The sequence below is a fragment of the Vanellus vanellus genome, assembly GCF_965231255.1.
Source record: "Vanellus vanellus genome assembly, chromosome: 25".
NCBI classification, from domain to species: domain Eukaryota; kingdom Metazoa; phylum Chordata; class Aves; order Charadriiformes; family Charadriidae; genus Vanellus; species Vanellus vanellus.
This window is the reverse complement of record NC_138930.1, coordinates 1,628,681-1,646,872: the sequence shown is the minus strand read 5'-3', so window position 1 is coordinate 1,646,872 and position 18,192 is coordinate 1,628,681. Positions and strand designations below refer to the sequence as shown.

At 68.3% G+C, this 18,192-nt stretch overlaps 1 protein-coding gene across 1 annotated transcript; it reads left to right on the top strand.

The window, feature by feature from the left end:
• Positions 1 to 9,737: 9,737 nt before the first annotated feature.
• Positions 9,738 to 17,917, top strand: NCAN (neurocan; the record flags this gene model as incomplete). The annotated part of the gene is made up of 14 exons (XM_082495429.1): positions 9,738 to 9,810; positions 10,894 to 11,295; positions 11,613 to 11,787; positions 11,875 to 12,002; positions 12,306 to 12,599; positions 12,929 to 13,861; positions 13,947 to 15,164; positions 15,726 to 15,842; positions 16,014 to 16,127; positions 16,308 to 16,466; positions 16,571 to 16,653; positions 16,745 to 16,889; positions 17,419 to 17,601; positions 17,727 to 17,917. The coding sequence occupies 14 exons, from the start codon at positions 9,738 to 9,740 to the stop codon at positions 17,915 to 17,917; spliced, it is 4,215 nt and encodes a 1,404-aa protein (XP_082351555.1).
• Between the last annotated feature and the right edge of the window lie 275 nt (positions 17,918 to 18,192).

Genomic DNA, 18,192 nt, shown 5'->3' with positions numbered 1-18,192 from the left:
ACGTCACCTCTCTATTGTGGCTCTCGACGGGAGCGAGACCTGGCTGAGACCGAGCAAACTCATGTTACGTGTGGCTCCCGGCCCCTCTGCTGTCCCCTGGGCGGCTGAGGCCAAGCCAGGGTTGTGCTGGAGCCGTGGGGACTCCCCCCAGCCCCACGCCAGAGCCGGAGCCCCGCCGGGTCTCCCCGGGGGCGGTGGCAGGTCCCGGCCCTCGGCAGCGGGAGCCCCCCGCCATCGCCGTCGCACACCCCAATCGCCGGCGGCCGCCTCCCCGCGTCCCTGTCACAACAAAGGAAAACATCTCCGGATGGAAGCTGCGGGAGGGTCGTCACGGCAACACTGCTGCAGGATTTCACCAGAAACCCGGAGTTCCGCCTCAGAAAGACATCCAGGTCCATGCTCACCCCGGCAGACACCGGTGCAAAACCTGCCGGGGCCGGGACCGAGCGAACGGGACCCGGGGACGGAGTGACCCCAACCACCGCTGCCCGCGGCCTGTCCCCGGTGGGGCTGGGGACATGGGGCACAGCAGGGTGACAGCGGGTGTCAGCCACGGTGCTCTCGGGGCGATGCCGCGAGGACGGGCTGGACGTGGGGCTGGGGGCGCGGAAGGCACCCCGAGCCAGGCAAGGATGGGGACACAGGGGACAACCCCCCGTGCCAGGCGGAGCTGGCTTTCCCACCGGGATGGAGGGACGGCCACGGGGGGATGTCGGGGCTCCGGGCTGAGCTGGGGGGGACCCCGTGAAGTCACCTCCCAGTTGGAGGGAGCAGCCAAAGGGGGACACTGGGGCTCCAAACCGGTGCTGGCGGAGGAGCTGGTCCCCACGGCGCCCCGGGCGCGCAGCGGCTGCCGGCGCGGGGAGGTGAGCGGGGGGAGAGGTGTCTATTAAATCCCCATCCATAAGCCGCGCGGGCTGGTGTCTGTTATGACATTTATCTGCACTCGAGAGAAGAGCTCCGATAACTCACCGCCGGCGCCTTCCTCAGCAAGACAAACGGCCGGCGGCGGAGCAGCCACGCTGCCTCTGCCGGGACCCGACCGGGGCCCCGTGTCCCCCCCCGGGGAGGTGGACGGGTGGGTGCCCGGGGTCCCCCCGCTCCCCCCTCACCTCCCCCTTGCTGCTCCGAGCCCACAGGGGGGCTTCGTGTCCCTGAGCGGCTCCGGCTCCACTCTCCACACAGCCCCTTCGCTCCCCAGACCCATCGTGGGGTCAAGGTGGGGTGCAGCATCGTCACCGCGCGCGCTGCTCGTTAGCGAAGTGCGGCCCCCGGGAGGTGGGTGCTGGGGGGAGCCCCCCCCCACCGCAGGGTGCGGGAAGGAGCCGGGCTCCTGCATGAACCCCCAATCCGCGCACGATGTGTTGTGTGGCCCAGACCCCGCCGGCACTGGCGGCTTTCCGGATGAAGTTTAGGAAGACGAAGGGCGGGAGGGAGAGTTTGGGCAGCGTGGAGGCAGCAGGCGGGTGGGATGCGGGTTTTGCTGGGGGTGCAGGACCCGGCTGCGGTGGCGGGGGGGACACAGCGGGAGCATCTTCACCCCAAAGGGTGCTCAGGTGCACAAGTGGGGTGATGTTTCGGAGCCACGCGCGGGCAGCGGTCATGCCTCCACCGGGAACCGTGCTCATTCGCACCGGGTCATCCTCTCCGGGCACATGGAGACGGTGCAGCACCCTCCTTCCAGCAAACCCCAACCAAGCACCCATGGGTGCCCTTTCCAAAAGCAGGATAGCGGGATGGAGACCCATAGGGTGAAAGCACCAACCACCCAGATCCGCTCAGGAGAGGGAATTAGCCAGGACATCACGGTGCCGGCAAATCCCCATGGGACCCTCTCCCCAATCCTGCTTGGCAAACACCACGGGGGCATTAACCCCTGTGGGTGTCCCCCACGCTCGGGCACCTACACGGGGAGGGGGACGGCAGCTGCAGCCACATAAAGAAGGGGAACAGAAGAGCTCTGTGTGCCGACAACGCCGGGGTTGTGCCGGGTTGGGGGGTGGGGGGGGAATGCGGTGGTGGTGGTGGTGGTGGAGGGGGGGTTTCCACAAAAGGCAGGAAACGCCGCGAAAAGTCTGGCACAATGGAGTCGGAAATGAGAACTTTGCTCTCGGGTTTCCACGGATCCATCCTATGGGGAAAATCACGGAGCTGGATGGGGGGGGGGAGGGAACGGACGGACGGACGGACGGACATACACACACACACACACATATTTTGTCACCGGTTGTTGCCAAGTCGTGGGAGACAGGGTGGCATTCTCCATTCACCGGCGGGAAGGTGACACCCCCCCACCCCCCTCCAAACCCCTTTCTAACAGCTCAGTGATGGGTTTCCGCTCTGTTTTGGGGTGCGTTTCCAGTATCGCAGCTCCCTGGGGTGTCTCACCCCCTTTTATTGGGGTTGTTGAGGCTTTTTATCACCTTCATCCACCCTCAGCATCTTCCAGCCCCTCCGCACCCCCGTACGGCCCCGTACGGGGCCGTACGGGGGTGCGGAGGGACTGGAAGATACTGGTGGTTGTAGCCCCTATGGTTTGGAAGAGATTTTGGGGTGCAGAGGGGCTGGAAGATGCTCCCCTGTTTGGATGCCCTCTAAAATCCCACTGGATGTCGGGGCAGGGATAGAGGGAGATGGGGGCTGGGGCGGAGGGGGGGGGGGGGGCTATAGTGACCTGAGGGGGGGGCTGTAAAGGGGTTGGAAGGTGCCCCCCTTTATTGGACACCCCCTCCCCCCCCCCCGAAAATCCTGCTTGGATGCAGGTGGCTCCCAGCGCAGGGATGTGGGGTGGTGCTTATGGGGGGCATCTGGGGGGGCTCTGGAGGGGATGGAAGGGACCCCTTACTCCCCTCTTAGGGACACCCCCCCCCCCCATTACAGGGAACCCCTTCCCCTGTTAGGGACCCCCCCTCCCCTCTTAGGGACCCACCCCACTATTACAGGGACCCTCCCTCCCCTATTAGGGGCCCCCCCATTACAAGGACCCCCCTCCCCTGTTAGGGTCCCCCTCCCATTACAGGGACCCCCACCTCCTTGTTAAGGACCCCCCCGTCCATTACAGGACCCCCCCCTCCCCTCTTAGGGACCACCCCACCATTAAAGAGACCCCCCCCTCCCCTGTTAGGGTCCCCCTCCCATTACAAAGACCCCCCTCCCCTCTTAGGGACACCCCCACAACCATTACAATGACCCCCCCCCTCCCCTCTTAGGGACACCCCTTCCCTCTTAAAGACCCCCCTCCCCTCTTAGGGACCACCCCACCATTACAGGGACCCCCCCCTCCCCTGTTAGGGCCCCCCTCCCATTACAAAGACCCCCCTCCCCTCTTAGCGACCCCCCCCCCCCAGCCCCTGCCAGCCGCGGCCGTGGGGGGCTGCAGTGCCCGCGGCGGGGGGCGGCCCCGCTCGATGGGGAGGGGGCGGCCCCGCCGGGGGTGTGTATGTGTATGTGTATGTGTGTGTGTGTGTGTGTGTGTGTGTGTGTGTGTGTGTGTGTTGGAGGGGGGGGCGGCCCCGATTTCGGGGAGGGGGGGGTTCGGCGGCGCATGCGCAGCCGCCCCTCGCCCTGCGCCGGGCAGCGCGGCGGGGCGCGGAGCGGGCGCGGGTTCGCCGCCGCTGCGGGCAGGTGCGGGCGGACGGGCGGGCACCGGCGGCACCGGCGGGGGGGCCGCGCCTGCCGCCAGCCGCGATTGGCCCGGCCCGGCCCGGCTCGGCCCCCTCCGGGGGGGCCCGGCCCCTCTGCCCCCCTCCGCGCCCCGCTTTTAAGCCCCCGGTGCCGGCGGGGTGCTCGGGCTCCACCGGCGGGGATGACCCTTTCCGCGCCGTGAGTACGGCCTCAGGTACGTGCGGCACCGGCACCGGCACCGGCACCGGCACCGGCACCGGCACCGGCACCGGCACCGGCACCGGCACCGGCACCGCCCGCGCCGCACCCCCGCTGCGGTGCCCGGTGCCGGCGGGGCCGGGGCGGGCGGTGGGAACGGACGGGGATGGGGACGGGGACGGTGGCAGCGCTATGGCAGGAGCGGGATGGATGCGGGCTGGGGGACACGGTGGGGACAACGGGGCTGTCGGGGCTGGGGGACACGGTGGGGACCGGGGCGGAGGGGGATGAGGGATGCTGGCCCTGGGGTTTGCGGGGATGCTGCTGGGACTGGGGGTTGGGGACACGGAGGGGACTGGGGCTGTCAGTGCTGGGGACGCTGGGATTGGGGCTGGGGATGGTGGGGATGGAGGGGATGCTGGGGGGAATCAGGAGTAGGGTTGGGGGCACTGGGGCAGGTGGACAATGGGGCTGTGGATGCTGGGGTTGTGGTGCCACTGGGGACACCAGGACAGGGGGACACTTGGGGGACTAGGGCTGGGGGCATTGGGGATGACAGAGATTGGGGGACACTGTCACTGGGGCTGGTGGGACAGGCAGTGCTGGGGGACACTGTGTGGGGCTGTGCCCTGACGCCCCCCAGCCAGCCGAGGAGCTGGCAGGGAGAAGGGGTGAGGGGTGGCAGGAGGGCAGCAGGTGCCAACGGATGGGTGCCCACCAGGGAGCCGCCCCCCCTGCGGCGCCAGAGCCGGGTGCCCCTCGGCCCCCTCCCCTGCGTCGGCCACCCGGTTCCCCGTTGGTGCCACTGGTTCCCTGGCAGGGAGGGCGCCGGGAAGTTTTGCATCCCCCAGCTGCCAGGGAGCAGGCAGGGCTGGCAGCACGGGGGGGGGGGGCTGAGCACCACGGGCAGAATGAATCCCACCCAGCCTGCATGCCCTGGCATGGGGAAACGGTGTGGTGAGGCTGGACTGGACGGACAGAGGGCTGCCGGGATGGACGGACGTGGGTGTGGGTACCAGTGAGGGGTTTGCGGCTGTTTGGGGGCTCCTCGCTGCCACACACTGACCCCGGGGGCTCGGCAAACCCAGCGCTGGTGGGGAGGACAGTGCCGGAGGCCCGGATCTGTGCCAGGCCCACCGGCCCGGTGTTCTGCTCCCCGCTTTTGGTGCTGAGCACCGGCGCTGCTTTCGGAGTCGCTCACCGGTGTGCGGCCGAGCCATCCGCAGGGATGGGGCCGGGGGCTCGCCGCGATGCTGTGCCGCCTTTGGGGCTCCCGTGGCGCTTTCAGCTTCTCGGGGAGATACAGAAAGCGGGGAGGGAAAAAAAAAAAAATTAAAAATAATTAAAAAAAAAAAAAAAGAAGAGCAAATTCTAAAATAAAGGCTGCAGACTGTCTGCCTAATAAAAATCGCACCCAGCAAAGGGCCCATATTGGACGGGATCACAGTTTTCCGAGGTGCTAATTTATTCTCGCAGGCTGGGGGGGAGCGGGAAGCATCACGTTGCCTGTGAGATGTGACGGCAGCGAGGTTTGCAGAATTCCTTTGTTGTGGGCAGAGAGGAGGGGACGCGGAGTCGGCCCCGTCACCGGGCTCCCGCCGTGGCCACGCAGCCCCCGGGGGGGGCCCTCGGCGGACACCCCCTCCCCATTGGGGCGGCGGAGGCAGTGCGGCGCTGGGAGGGAGGTGGGTGCTATGGGGGGGCGGGGTGGGGGTGGCTTTGGTGGGATTGGGTGTGGGGGTGCAGGATCAGCCCCCGTGGGGTGCCTGCAGTGGGGGGGGTGATGTGGTGGGGGGAGCAGCAAAATGCCGAGTGTGCGCTGGGGGACGTGGGAACAAAGTGACCCATGGGGACAGTGGAGGTCACGGGGGCTGCGCCCCTGCTGGGGGGGTGGCTGGGGGTCCCCGCAGCGCTGGGGCATCCCCAGGGTGGGGGGCACCCATGTCCCGCGGCATCCAAGCCGCCGGGGTGGGTGGGTGGGCAGTGCCCCCCCCCCTTCCCCTCCCACCCATCCCAAACCCGTATCCACCCGCCGCTGTCCCAAATGTCCCCTCTGCTCCGTGGGGACCCCGGGGGTCCGCAGCCGCCCCCGTCCCAGCCCGTGGCTCGGGACAGGTTGGGGGGAGAGAGAGGAGACCCCCAAAAACCGGCCGGATCGTCCCGGCGCCCACCGGCCTGTGAGGAATTCGGCTATGTTTCAGCTGGAGCTAATCACCAGCCCCGGCTTTGCATATTCATGAGCGCGATGAATTATTCATGAGGTGACAGCTAGTGACAGATGTGAAAATGTTCGCCCGGGGTGTGGGGGGGCGGCTTTACACCGCCGTTATTTTAAATTTCTCTCGTCTGCCGTTCCCCCGGCTGGGCCCGGCCCCGAGGGGGACGGGGACACGCTCCTTGTCCCCGAGGGGTCCCAACCGTGTGGCACCGGGGACGTCCCCGTGCCCCGAGCCCGTGGCATCGCCCTGACTGCCGAGAGAGACCCCCACCCGCCATGAAATTCAGCCCCTCGGGCTCACGGTGGCGTGGCCGGTGCTGGCCCTCCATGCCACCCTCCTGGCCTGGCTGTCACCGCTGGGGACAGCGCGGTGATGCCCGGCGTGGCTGAGCCCCCGGTCCCTTCCGTGGGGACCCCGGCCCCATCCTGCCCCAGCGGGATGGGGATGGTGCTGCTTTTCCCCCACCCCCCGCCTTGGCACAGAGGTTGGTGGTGCTGAGCCGTGTCAGCACCAGCCGGCGGTGGGGAGCCAGGATGTGGCCAGGGCTGACGCCGGTGATGCCGCGGGGTCGGGACTCGGCCGTGCCAGCCCCGGGGTGCGCTGCCGGCGCTGGATTGTGGGTTAGTGGATCAAGAGGAGGTGGGAGGGAGACGATCTCAATAATTAACGAGGTGCCGAGTCTGGGAGGACGCTGCCCGGCGGTGGCTTCGGCAGCCCCCGGTGTGGCGTGGGGGTCCTCACGTGGGGGACGCCGCGTGTGGCAGCTCCGGCCCTGGCAGGGATGGAGGCTGCCATGCCGCTTGCCCTGACCTTGGGATAAACTTTTTGCTGGCTCAGCGCAGGGCTGGGCTCGGTGGCGGGGGGCAGCCGGGGGTCCGGTGAGGGGCTGGGGAGAGCGGAGCATGGCGGGAACCTTCCTTTGTCTCCATGGCTCAGAGCGGAGCTGTGGTGCCACCGGGAACGCGGTCCCTGCGTGCGTCGAGGGCAGGGGTACCAGGCGGGTGGCCCCAAGGGAGCGGCAGCCTGCGGCCGTGGGTCCTGTCCCCAGGACCCCTCCAGCGGGGGTCCCCGAGGTGGCAGTGGGTGCTGCTGGCGGGACCGGCGCCTTCCCACCGCGGCGCCTTCCCACCGCGGCTCCTTCCCTGCTGCCAAAGCAAAACCTGCAGAAATGCTGATGTCAGGGAAGGGGACGGCCGCAGCCCTGCGCCCCCCCCGGCCCCTCGCTGCCAGCTGTCCCCAGTGGGGTTGGGGACCATGCGTCCATCCGGCCAGCCCCGGCACGGCGCGCGCCCGGCTCCGCAGCCGCCTCGGGTAGCGGTTGCAAATCCGAAGAGCAACTTCTGTGTTTAACATTTAAATGTTTACCCAGCGGCGCTGCCCGGCGTTTGCTCAGCCAGGACCCGTCTCCAGAACCGCGGCTCTGGGTAAACAGCCGAGAGCTTAGAGGAGTATTTATACGCCGGCACATTAACGTGGCTTTTTGGGGTCTCGCGGGTCTCTTCGGCTCCTGCTCCATCCCACCACCCCGACGTGGCTCTGGGCAGTGCGTGGGGACCCCGCGGTTTGGGGCCGGTGGCCCCAGGTTGTGGTCGCCACGCTGGGAACTGGGGTGGCCGCCGGTGGGTGAGGAGGACAATGGAGAAGGGGAAGGTCTCGGGGATGGCGTGGGGAGGTGTCGGGGAGTGGGACTTGGTCGCTGCTTTCCCACGTGGGAAATTGTCTTGTTTGCCCTTCGATGGGAAAAGTCGCCTGGAAGCTGCTGGGGGGACCGTCGAGGGATGGGAAGAAGAAAACGGGTGAAAAGACCGAAAAAAAAGGGACTGTGGGTGATTGGAAGCTCTGGGACGTGTGTGAGCACAGCCCAGGGCGCCCTTCTCCCCCGGTGCTGAGTGTCCCCCGCGTCCCCATCCTGCACCCGCCAGCCCACCCTCGCCCGGCGGGTCCGGGGGTGGTGGCTCGGCGAAGGACACGGGCTGGGAGGGCGGACAGGGGCCACCCCCGTCCCACACCCCGGCGCTGATGGTCTGCGCTGGGCCAGCTCCTGACACCCCAGAAAGTCAAAATTAGCATTTCAATGGGGAGGAGCTGGAACCCCCCGAGCCCAACGGTGCCAAGCCATTTGTTTCCCCCCCTCCATAGTGGAAAAGTTGGGTGCTGCCGGGGCCGCGAGCCTGGGGAAATTCCTTCCCGGAGCATCTCCGAGCAGGGGAAGAAGGAGCCGCCGTCATGTTGTTGGTGCCGTGGAGCGGCCCCGGGGCTGCTGGGGGTTGTTCGGCTCCCGGGGGATGTGGTTAGGGTGAAGGTGCAGTGAGCCGCAGTCCGCTCCGCACTCCCGGGAATTTCCCTCCGGAGCCGGGATCAGGTCACCCCCTTAAGCTTTTATCGGTGGGGGGGGAGGGGGGGGGTTGGAGGCAGAGAGCCCCGAGGAGCCGCTGCGGGAGGGAAGGGGCCGCAAACGCTTTCTTCTTTAGAAGAGATAAGATAAAACCCAATTTTGCACCACCACCACCCCCCCAAAAGGACCTTTTCCAGCGCTGAACACGGGGGGTCTCCTTTTTTTCTCGACGTTTTGCTCTTTCTTTCTATTTTCGTCCCATAAAAGCGGAAGGGACAGAATGAGAAATCAAGGGCTGGAAAATGGAGCATCGGGGATGGGGGAACCTGTGGGCTGAGCCGATATCTCGGCTCCGGGAAGTTGGGAGAGGTGGGGGGGGCTGCCGGTGTCCCCCCCCAAAAGCTGGGTGCTCCCCAGCTCGCCGCCCTGGCTGGGGTCAGTGTCGGAGCTGAGGGACCCACGTGGGGACCGGCAAAGCCCATGCCGGATCTGCCGGCGCGCGGGGCGACCGTGGGTCTGGTTTGAGCTCGCAGCCACGTGATGCCGAGCACCAGCGTGGCCCCATCTGGGATTTGGGGTTTGGGGGTGCTGGTTGCATCCCCGCTTGGCCGGTTTGGCGGTACGGGGTGCTGGAGCCCAGTTAAAATCCCAAACAAAGCCTGAGCCGGGCTGTGGTCGTGGTGGGAGCCGGGCGATGGTTGTGCCCACGCCGGGCAGGCAATCTGTCCGACTTCCCTCCGAGCCCGGGAGACCAAATGATTTAGGAAATACTAATCGTCGCTGCAGTCAAACAGATGGATGGGAGATTTTTCGGCGAGCGGCGGTGCCGGCTTTGTGCTCCACGCGCCGCACACCGGCTCCGGCAGCCGGTGGCATCCGCTGCATGCTAATGCTGGGGGCAGAGCGAGGGCCGGCTCCGGTGCCACCGGCTCTGCCGCGGCTGGGCTGGGGGGCTGCGGGACCCCCTGGGCTTACCTGCTGCCCCCCCAAAGAGATGCGTGTCCCGCCTGCGGCAGCGCGCCGGGTGGGTGCGGGGATGTCACCGTGGGTGGCACTGGTGGCAGGGGACACAGAGGGACGCCCCGGTGGGACGGCTGGGGGCTCGGTGGGTTGGTGGGTGGCACCGTGTCCTCCAGCCCGACCCCACACCGGCGTCGCGCCGGCAGTGAGATCAAACCCTCTCTGGGCGGATGGCATCGGGCTAAGTGGGGCTAATCCTGCTCTCCCCGCGGCTCCTGGGGGTTGGTGTCAGCGCGGCCCTGCGGTGATTTATGGCCCGACGGCATCGCCGAACAAGCAGGGGGTGGGTGAGCAGCGGCCTCCCCCCCCCCCCCCTTCCCGGCTCTCGTTGCAGGTCAAGGATGGTCCATGTGATGGGGGATGCCGGCTGCTGGTTCCTGCTCGGGCTCTCCCTCCTCCCCATCGCCGTCCTGGGTAAGTGCCGCCAGCACGCCGTAGCCGCGGCTAATTAGCCCATCATGGTAAACAGCGGCAAATAACAAACTATCAGCCATAATAAATAGTGAGGGTGAATAATGACCAGGGGAGGACTCGCCTTCACCCCCCCTCCCCGGCCCTGCGCCTCCCTGCCCTGGGCTGCGGGGGATTAGCGAGGGAGAAGCCCCCCAGGCGAGCGTGGGCACCCCCCCACGCTGGGAGCCCCACGGGCCAGACCGTAAATCCTTAATCCCCTTGGCGGCACCCCCGGCCCCCTCCCTGCCGCGGAGCTGAGCCCACCGGGGATTTGCCCATGGTGTGTGTGTGTGTGGGTGTGTGTGTGTGTGTCCATGTCCCCATGTCCCTATGCCGCATGGTGGGGGACATCGCAGCATCCTCTGCTGTGCAGGCAGGTTTGGGGTCCCCCGGCCCTGGTCCCCTCCCCGTGCGTCTCCCGGTGAGAGAAGGGCTTGGGGTGTGATGGGGGGGGGAAGGTGCCAGGCAGGGGGATTAGTGGCCATCCCCGGTCCCCGATGCTCTGCGGGGAGCGTTCCCCCGCCGCGGGCCATGGGGGTTTCCCGAGACTTGTGGGATTGGCGGCGGTGGAGCCGGGAGCGTGCACAGGCTGGGGCAGGATTAGTGCAGGGGGAGGAGGGGGAGGAGAAGAGGGGGGGGCAGTGTCACAGTTGCTGCCACGCTTTATCCCAGCGTGGGGATGGCTCCCCTGCTGGCGGGGCCAGCTCTGTGGGCAGGCACGGGGGGTACCGGTATCCCCACGGGAGCAGTGTGGGACCCATGGGTGCAGAGCAGCGGCTGTAGCCTGGCAGCATCCCTGGGCGGGGGATGGGGACGCAGCCGAGTTGGGGGTTCAGCCCCGGAGGGGAAGATTTAACCGGCAAAGTCGGTCTCCAGCCGCTAGACGGGGAGGCTGCGCGTCGTCCCGCTCCATGCCCTTCCTTGGGGGGCTCAGGGGTGCCCGGTATGGAGCCCCCAAACCCCTGCAGTGCCCCCAGCTCTCCCCCCTACAAACGAGAGCCCTGCCGCCCATCCCCGTGGCATCTGGGCGCCTCTCCCCCGCAGGCTCCCAGGACGATGGGAAGGTGATCCACATCAACCGGGTGCAGCACCAGGCGGTGCGCGTGGGGCTGGGGGAGCCCGTGGCCCTGCCCTGCCTCTTCCTGCTCCAGCCCTCCGCCTCGCTGGGGCCCAACGAGCCCCCCGACCCCCCCCGCGTCAAATGGAGCAAGGTGCGCTCGGCCACCGGCCAGAGGGAGGACATCCCCATCCTGGTGGCCAAGGACAACGCGGTGAAGGTGGTGAAAGCCTACGAGGGCCGGGTGTCCCTGCCCGGCTATCCCCGCGACCGCTACAACGCCACGCTGGTGCTGCGCGCCGCCCGCGCCAGCGACGCGGGGCTGTACCGCTGCGAGGTGGTGGCCGGCATCGACGATGAGCAGGACCTGCTGCCCCTGGAGGTGACGGGTGAGCCGGGCGCTGTGCTGGGGGGTGGCATTGCCAGGAGAGCTGCGGGGACGTCACGGGTATGGCAGCAGGGTGGCACGGGTGCCCGCCTGGGGCGTGCGTCCCACGCTCCCCGTGCAAGCTGTGTAAGCTGTGCCCCGTGCAAGCCGTGCGCCCCACGTGCTTCGTGCACCCTGTGCAAGCCGTGCGAGCCCTGCACGCCACGCGAGCCCTGCACCTCGTACAAGCCGTGCAGCACCCCATGCACCCCGCGCACGCCGCACAAGCCGTGCGAGCCCTGCACCCCGTGCCAGCTCTGCCATCCGCTGCCCTTCCAGGCGTCGTCTTCCACTACCGCCCCGCGGGCGAGCGCTACGCACTGACCTTCGCCGCCGCCCGCCGTGCCTGCCTGGATAACTCGGCCGTCATCGCCTCACCCCAACACCTCCAGGCCGCCTTCGAGGATGGCTATGACAACTGTGATGCGGGCTGGCTGGCCGACCAGACCGTGCGGTACGTGTGCGGCATGGGCTGCTGGCGGGGCACACCGTGCCGCGGGCGGCCGTGGAGCTGAGTGCCCGCTGTGCCCCTCTCCGGCAGGTACCCCATCACCCTCTCCCGGCCCGGCTGTTACGGGGACCGCAACAGTCTCCCCGGCGTCCGCAGCTACGGCCGGAGGGAGCCCGGCGAAGAGTACGATGTCTACTGCTACGCCCGGGAGCTGCGAGGCAAGCTGCGCCGCGGCGGCCGGGTGCACGCCGGGTGGGCGGGCGGGTGCCGGGGACGTCGCTCCGGGGAGATGGCTGTGACCGGGAGCGCGGGCATCTCCATGCATCCCCTGCCTGCCGCGGTTCGGCTGCGGGGATGGGCGGCGGGGCCGTGCGGCGCTTGGTGTCATCCTCGGCGCTGGTGCCGAGCGGCGCAGTGTGGCTGTTGTGCTGGTCACCGAGACTTCCAAAAAACACCGTGCAGCTGCAAGACATCAGGACTGTCGTGGCTTTCTGTCCCCAACGGGCTCTGCTCTCTTGCAGGGACGGTGTTTTACGCCACGGTGCCGGGGCGGTTCACCTGGCAGGGGGCCCGGAGGCACTGCCGGAGCCGGGGGGCTTCGTTAGCCACCACGGGGCAGCTCTACCTGGCGTGGCGCGAGGGTCTGGACCAGTGCGACCCGGGCTGGCTGGCCGACGGCAGCGTCCGCTACCCCATCAGGCTCCCGCGCAGGAAATGCGGCGGCGAGGCCTCGGGCGTCAGGACCCTCTACCAGTTCCCCAACCGCACCGGCTTCCCCCCCGCCACCTCCAAATTTGACACCTACTGCTATAAAGGTAAGGGGAACCGGCCACGGTGCCGGCACCGCATTCTCCCCCAGACCCCCCACCAGCTCTGGTCCTTCTTCCCTTGGGAATCGATGGGCACGGCTGGGAAAATTGCTACGGATGAATATTTAATTGGGGAATTAATGAGATAAATGAGGAGAGCTGTGCCGGGAGGGAGCCCAGCTCCACGTGTCACCCTGGCGTGGCGCAAGGCTGGGGGATGCGGTGCCTGGTACCGAGCCCGGCAGGGGGATGTGGGTCCCCACTCGTACCCCGGATCCCCGTCCTGCCCCTCGGTCCCGCCACCGCCACGGCTGATGCTCGTGGTCTCACCGCAGCGCATGCAGCCGCGCGGCAGCAGGAGGAGCCGGTGCCGCCTGCGACCGACCCACCGGGCAGCGACAACGTGCTGGTGGAGCACGGCGAGGACCTGGGCACGTCGGGGGACGCGCGGGACACCCCGCGTGACCGCTACAGCCTCCTGCCGCAGCCGGGGCCGGTGGGGCTGGGGGAGGACGAGGACGAGCAGTTGCGGCTGGCGAGCAGCAGCCCGGCGGCGCAGCGCGGTGACCTCCCCGGGGCTGCGCCGTCCTGGGCACCGGCGGCTCGTGGCCTGGGGCTGGGCGATGGCACATCCCTGCCTCCCACCACGGCCTCCTCGCCGGCGTGGCCCCACGAGGATGAAGCTCTCAATGTGGTGGACCAGGCGCCGGTGAGCTCTTGGCAGGATCCGGCCAGCACCAGCCCAGCACCGCCGGCGCAAGAAACCCCTGGCCCCGAGGAACCCCTCTCTGCCCTCCTGCCGCAGTCCCAGAGTCCAACCCGGGAGCAAGTCACCGGCTCACCGCCGGCACCGCCAGGGCTGGGGACGGTCCCCGGCACTGCAGCGGAGACCCCCAGCACCCCACCGGCCAGCTCCCGCGCCCCGAGGCGGAGCAGCTACGCCGGGCTGAACGGGCGCTACTTCCAGCTGCAGCGGCAAAGCCAGGACCCCGCGGTGGCGGCTGAGGACCCCGCAGTGGCGGCTGAGGACCCCACGGTGGTGGCTGAGGATCCAACAGTGGCTGGGGACCCCACGGTGGCTGGAGACCCAACGGTGGCTGAGGACCCGGTGGGGACGGTCACCCAGGCCCCCGTCCTGGCCCTGGAGGTGAAGGGGGTTGCAGCCAACGCGGTGGAGATGTGGAGCATCTCCCGCACCAGCACCGAGAGCCTCCGGCGGGACGGCACCTATTCACCCTCCAACGCGGTGGAGGAGGAGATCGGCCCCGGTAAGTGATGCCCAAAAGTGGCGGGGGAGGTCCTGGCGGAGGCTGCGCCGGCTCGGGGACCCCATGGCTGTGCCATCTCTTGCAGAGCTGATGGCACCGGCCACTGCCCCGGTGTCCCCCTCGCCACAGGCGCCTGCCCGGAGGGATTTGCCATGGTGGAGCCCCCGCATGGCCCCCCGAAATTCTGGGGGACCCACACAGACACCCCCTCCGCCGTCCCCCTCCCTTCCTGCCTCCATGGTTGCCCACGATGCTCTCGGCCACCAGGACATCACCACGGTTGGGGCTCAGCCCCGCGTCCCCAGTGCCCGCGGGGACTCTCCCTGGCCGCCCACGGATGCCACCGAGGACTTCTCCGGGGACGCTCCCTCCCAGAAGGACGGCGGCTCCATCCCGCCACGGCCCCCGCTGCCCCCAGCCCCGCTGGTGGCCGAGGGCCTCGAGAAGGTCCCGCAGCCCCGCGGTGACGGCGGTGATGGCAGCGGGGTGCCAGGCGATGGCTCACTGGAGAGGCAGAGGAAAGCGCTGACCTTCTTTCACCCAGCCAGCCCCTCCGTGGGGGACCCCGCCACCCCCGGCCCCACCGAGGCAGCTTCTCCCCAGCCCCAGGGGGGGCTCAGCCCCACGGCTCCCCACGGGCCAGCCGAGCCATCGGCTGAGCCCAGCCATGAGCAGCCGGCCGGCTACGGTGATGCCGGGAAGGGCTCAGCCAAACCAAGCAGCGAAGCAGCCATGTCCCCCCCAGCGTGGGATGTCTCCTCGCCTTCGCCTCCCCCGGTGGCCGGCGAGGTGACCCCGTGGTCCGGCACTGAGCGGCCGGCAGAGGCGGATGCACTGGAGCCGGCAGTCGAGGAGGGTTCCACGGGCTTCACCTCCGTGGCCCCCCCGCCCCCCAGCAACATTGCACCGGAGCTGGGGGGAGCGGAGCAGCTCCTCCTGCCCCCCCCGTCCCCTCGGCAGCCCCCCGCCAGCCCCGGCCCCCCGGGTGTCCCCAGCCATGAGGATGCGCCAACCGCCCCCGGCGAGGAGGATGCCTCCGGGGAGGCGAAGAGGGAAGAGCCCCCGGTGCCCCCCGGCTCGGCCGCCGGCCCCTGGCCGTCACCCACTGCCCCCCACCCATGGGTGCCAGAGGCTCCCGAGTCCCCAAGCACGGGGCTGCTCTTCGAGCCCTCCACGGCAGCTTTGCTGGGGGGGCCGGGGGGGTCCCCGCTGCTGGATGCCGACAGCGGGAGCGGAGAGGAGCTGGGGCTGGAGGAGCGGGAGCTGCTGGCCTGGGCGGGCGCTGGCAACGCCAGCCGGCACGGTGAGCGTGGTGCTGGGGGGGGGGCAGGGTGCTGGGGGCACCTACGGCTGATGGGCACAGGGAGAAACGGGCTGGGTGGCAGGAGGACCTCGAGGTTGACCCCCTGAGGCCGGGACAGCGCGGTGCTGACCCACGGGGTTAAGATGGAGGGGTTTTTTTTTGGGGGGGGATATCTCCTTTTACCCAAACCAATTTACTCACCGGGGAGTTTCTGGCAACCGCGATGGGCTGGGAGCGGGTCCCGGGGTTTCTTGAAGCACGCTGAGCTGGGAAAGCATCTTCTTAAATGTTTAATATTTGCAGTTGCTAATAATAATAATAATAGCTGGAGAGGCGGCTGCCGGCGGGGGATGCGCGGCACGCGCTGCCCGGCCACGGCTGGCCAACGGGCAACAAATATATCTAAAGAGTAGAGCCACGGCCAGGTGGAAAAGGCACCGCAGTTAAAGTGCGGCAGCGCCGCAGCACGTCCGGGTCCTGGGTCGCGGCGGGGAAGGGGGTTGGTGCCGCGGTGTGTGTCCCCCCCAACCCCGGCTCAGGGTGCCCGCTCCCACCCCGCAGCTCCATCCGACCCCTGCCAGAACAACCCCTGCCTGCACGGCGGGACCTGCCGCGCCAACGGCACCGTCTGCGGCTGCAGCTGCGCCCCGGGCTTCACCGGGGAGAACTGCGAGATCGGTGAGTAGCCGGAGCATCCCGCCGCGCCGGGGCAGGATCCGGCCCTAAGTCCTGCTCGGTCCCCCTGTCCTTGGTCACTGCTGGCACCGGTGCTGGCGGAGGGGAGGGTGGGCTGGGCGGGAGGTGGAGGGGGGTCTCCGCACCCCCGCAGCTCCCGGTGTGTCCCCGCAGACATCGATGACTGCCTGTCCAGCCCCTGCCAGAACGGTGGCACCTGCATCGACGAGGTCAACTCCTTCGTCTGCCTCTGCCTGCCCAGCTACGGTGGCAGCCGCTGCGAGAAAGGTGGGGAGTGCGGTCCCTGGCGTCCCCTTGGGGTGGGGGAGTCCCCCATGGGGACACTGCCCAGCCCCTGTCCCTTTGGGGGCAGGCGACAGGGAGCTGCTCCCCGCATCCCTCCCCAGGGTGCTGGGGGGGGGGGGCTGGTCCCCCTTCGCTGTCCCCACCGTCCCCATCTCCCTGCAGACACGGAGGGTTGTGACCACAACTGGCACAAGTTCCAAGGTCACTGCTACCGCTACTTCGCCCGCCGGCGCTCCTGGGAGGATGCGGAGCGGGACTGCCGCCGCCGCGCCGGCCACCTCACCAGCATCCACTCGCAGGAGGAGCACGGCTTCATCAACGGTGCGGGGTGGGGGGTAACACCCCCTCCCGCAGCTCTCCAAGCACCAGCACCCTCGGGTGCTCTTCGCCTTCACCGTGCGAGCCGTGGGTGCCTCTCTCCGTAGGCTTCGGGCACGAGAACACCTGGATCGGGCTGAATGACAGGATCGTGGAGCAGGACTTCCAGTGGACCGACAACACCGCCTTGGTGAGAGCCTTGGAGGTGCGGGGTGGGGGGCTCGGGGTGCAGGGCATGGGGGGCGGCACAGGGGCTCTCACCCTCTCTCGTGTCCCACCAGCAATACGAGAACTGGCGGGAGAACCAACCCGACAACTTCTTTGCGGGCGGCGAGGACTGCGTGGTGCTGGTGTCCCACGAGATCGGCAAGTGGAACGACGTGCCCTGCAACTACAACCTGCCCTACATCTGCAAGAAAGGCACAGGTACCGCCTGCCCCGGCATCCCCACTGCGGCATCCCCCTCCCGCCGTCCCCATCCCCCTCCCGCCGTCCCCATCCCGCAGCCCCTGGGCGCCTCCTCATCCTCAGGAAACCTCTCCCAGCCCCTTGTCCAGGAAAACTCGAGCAGTTCCCCTTAATCTCTGGTTTTTCCTTTTTGTCCCCACAGTCCATTCTTCCCTCTCCGCTTTAATTTGTTTAATTTGCCACCATTAAAACTATTAAGTTCTCGTTCCTTATCTTGAAAGTTATATTAACCTCCAGCTGCTCATTGCCAGTCGGAGGAGCATGCCGCTCTCTCCCGCCGGCCGCGCGTTAACGATGCGCTCGCCCCGATAAGGCCGTTAATTAACGAAGTAAATTCTGGGGAACACTTCACTGCCAGCCTGCTGGAGGAGCCCCTCCGAAAGCCATCCCCCACCGCTCCGCAGAGAACCGGTGGCATCGGCGGGGTGTCCCCTTATCCCCTCCTGGTGATGGGGGGGGTGACAAGGGTTTGTCCCCCCCCTCCCAGTGCTGTGTGGGCCCCCGCCGGAGGTGGCAAACGCCTTCATCGTGGGGAAGAAGAAGGAGAAGTACAGCATCCACTCCAGCCTGCGCTACCAGTGCGAGGAGGGCTTCACCCAGCGCCACGTACCCACCATCAAGTGCCACAGCACCGGCAAGTGGGACCGGCCCAAAATCCTCTGCACAAAACGTTAGTGGGGACAGGGGACGGGGGTCCCGGGGAGGGGGGGTGGGGATGTGTCGAGGCACTGGCTCCCCCCCAGGGGTCACGGTCCCTGACCCCCCCGGGTGCCCTCCCTTGCCCCCGTTAGCCAGGCGGTCTCACCGAGCGCGGCGGCACCACCACCACCGGCACAGCCACCCCCACCACCAGCACCACCACCACAAACCCCGCAAGGAGCGGCGAAAACACCGCAAGCACCTCCGGCTGGACTGGATGGAGGAGGGCCACTACTTCTAGAGCCGGGGGACGAGGAAGCACAAGGGTCCCCGACGGGATGCGGTGACGTTTCCCACCCCCCTCCCAACCCCCACCGCCCTCTTTTATAACCCCCCCCCCCCCCCCTTGGCTTTAGCTCCTAGGATGCCCGGCCCCATAGGGAATAGGATCCGGAGGGGGCGGCTGCGTGTGCGTCCCCCGCCCTCCCTGCATGCCCCACGCTCAGCCCCCCCCAAGCCGGGGTCGAGCCCCCCCATCCCCGTGCGGGGGCTGTTCCTCGGTTGGGCTCTGACCCCCCTCCCCAAAGGGGGGGGGAGGTTAATCCGCCATCCTCCCCCCCCC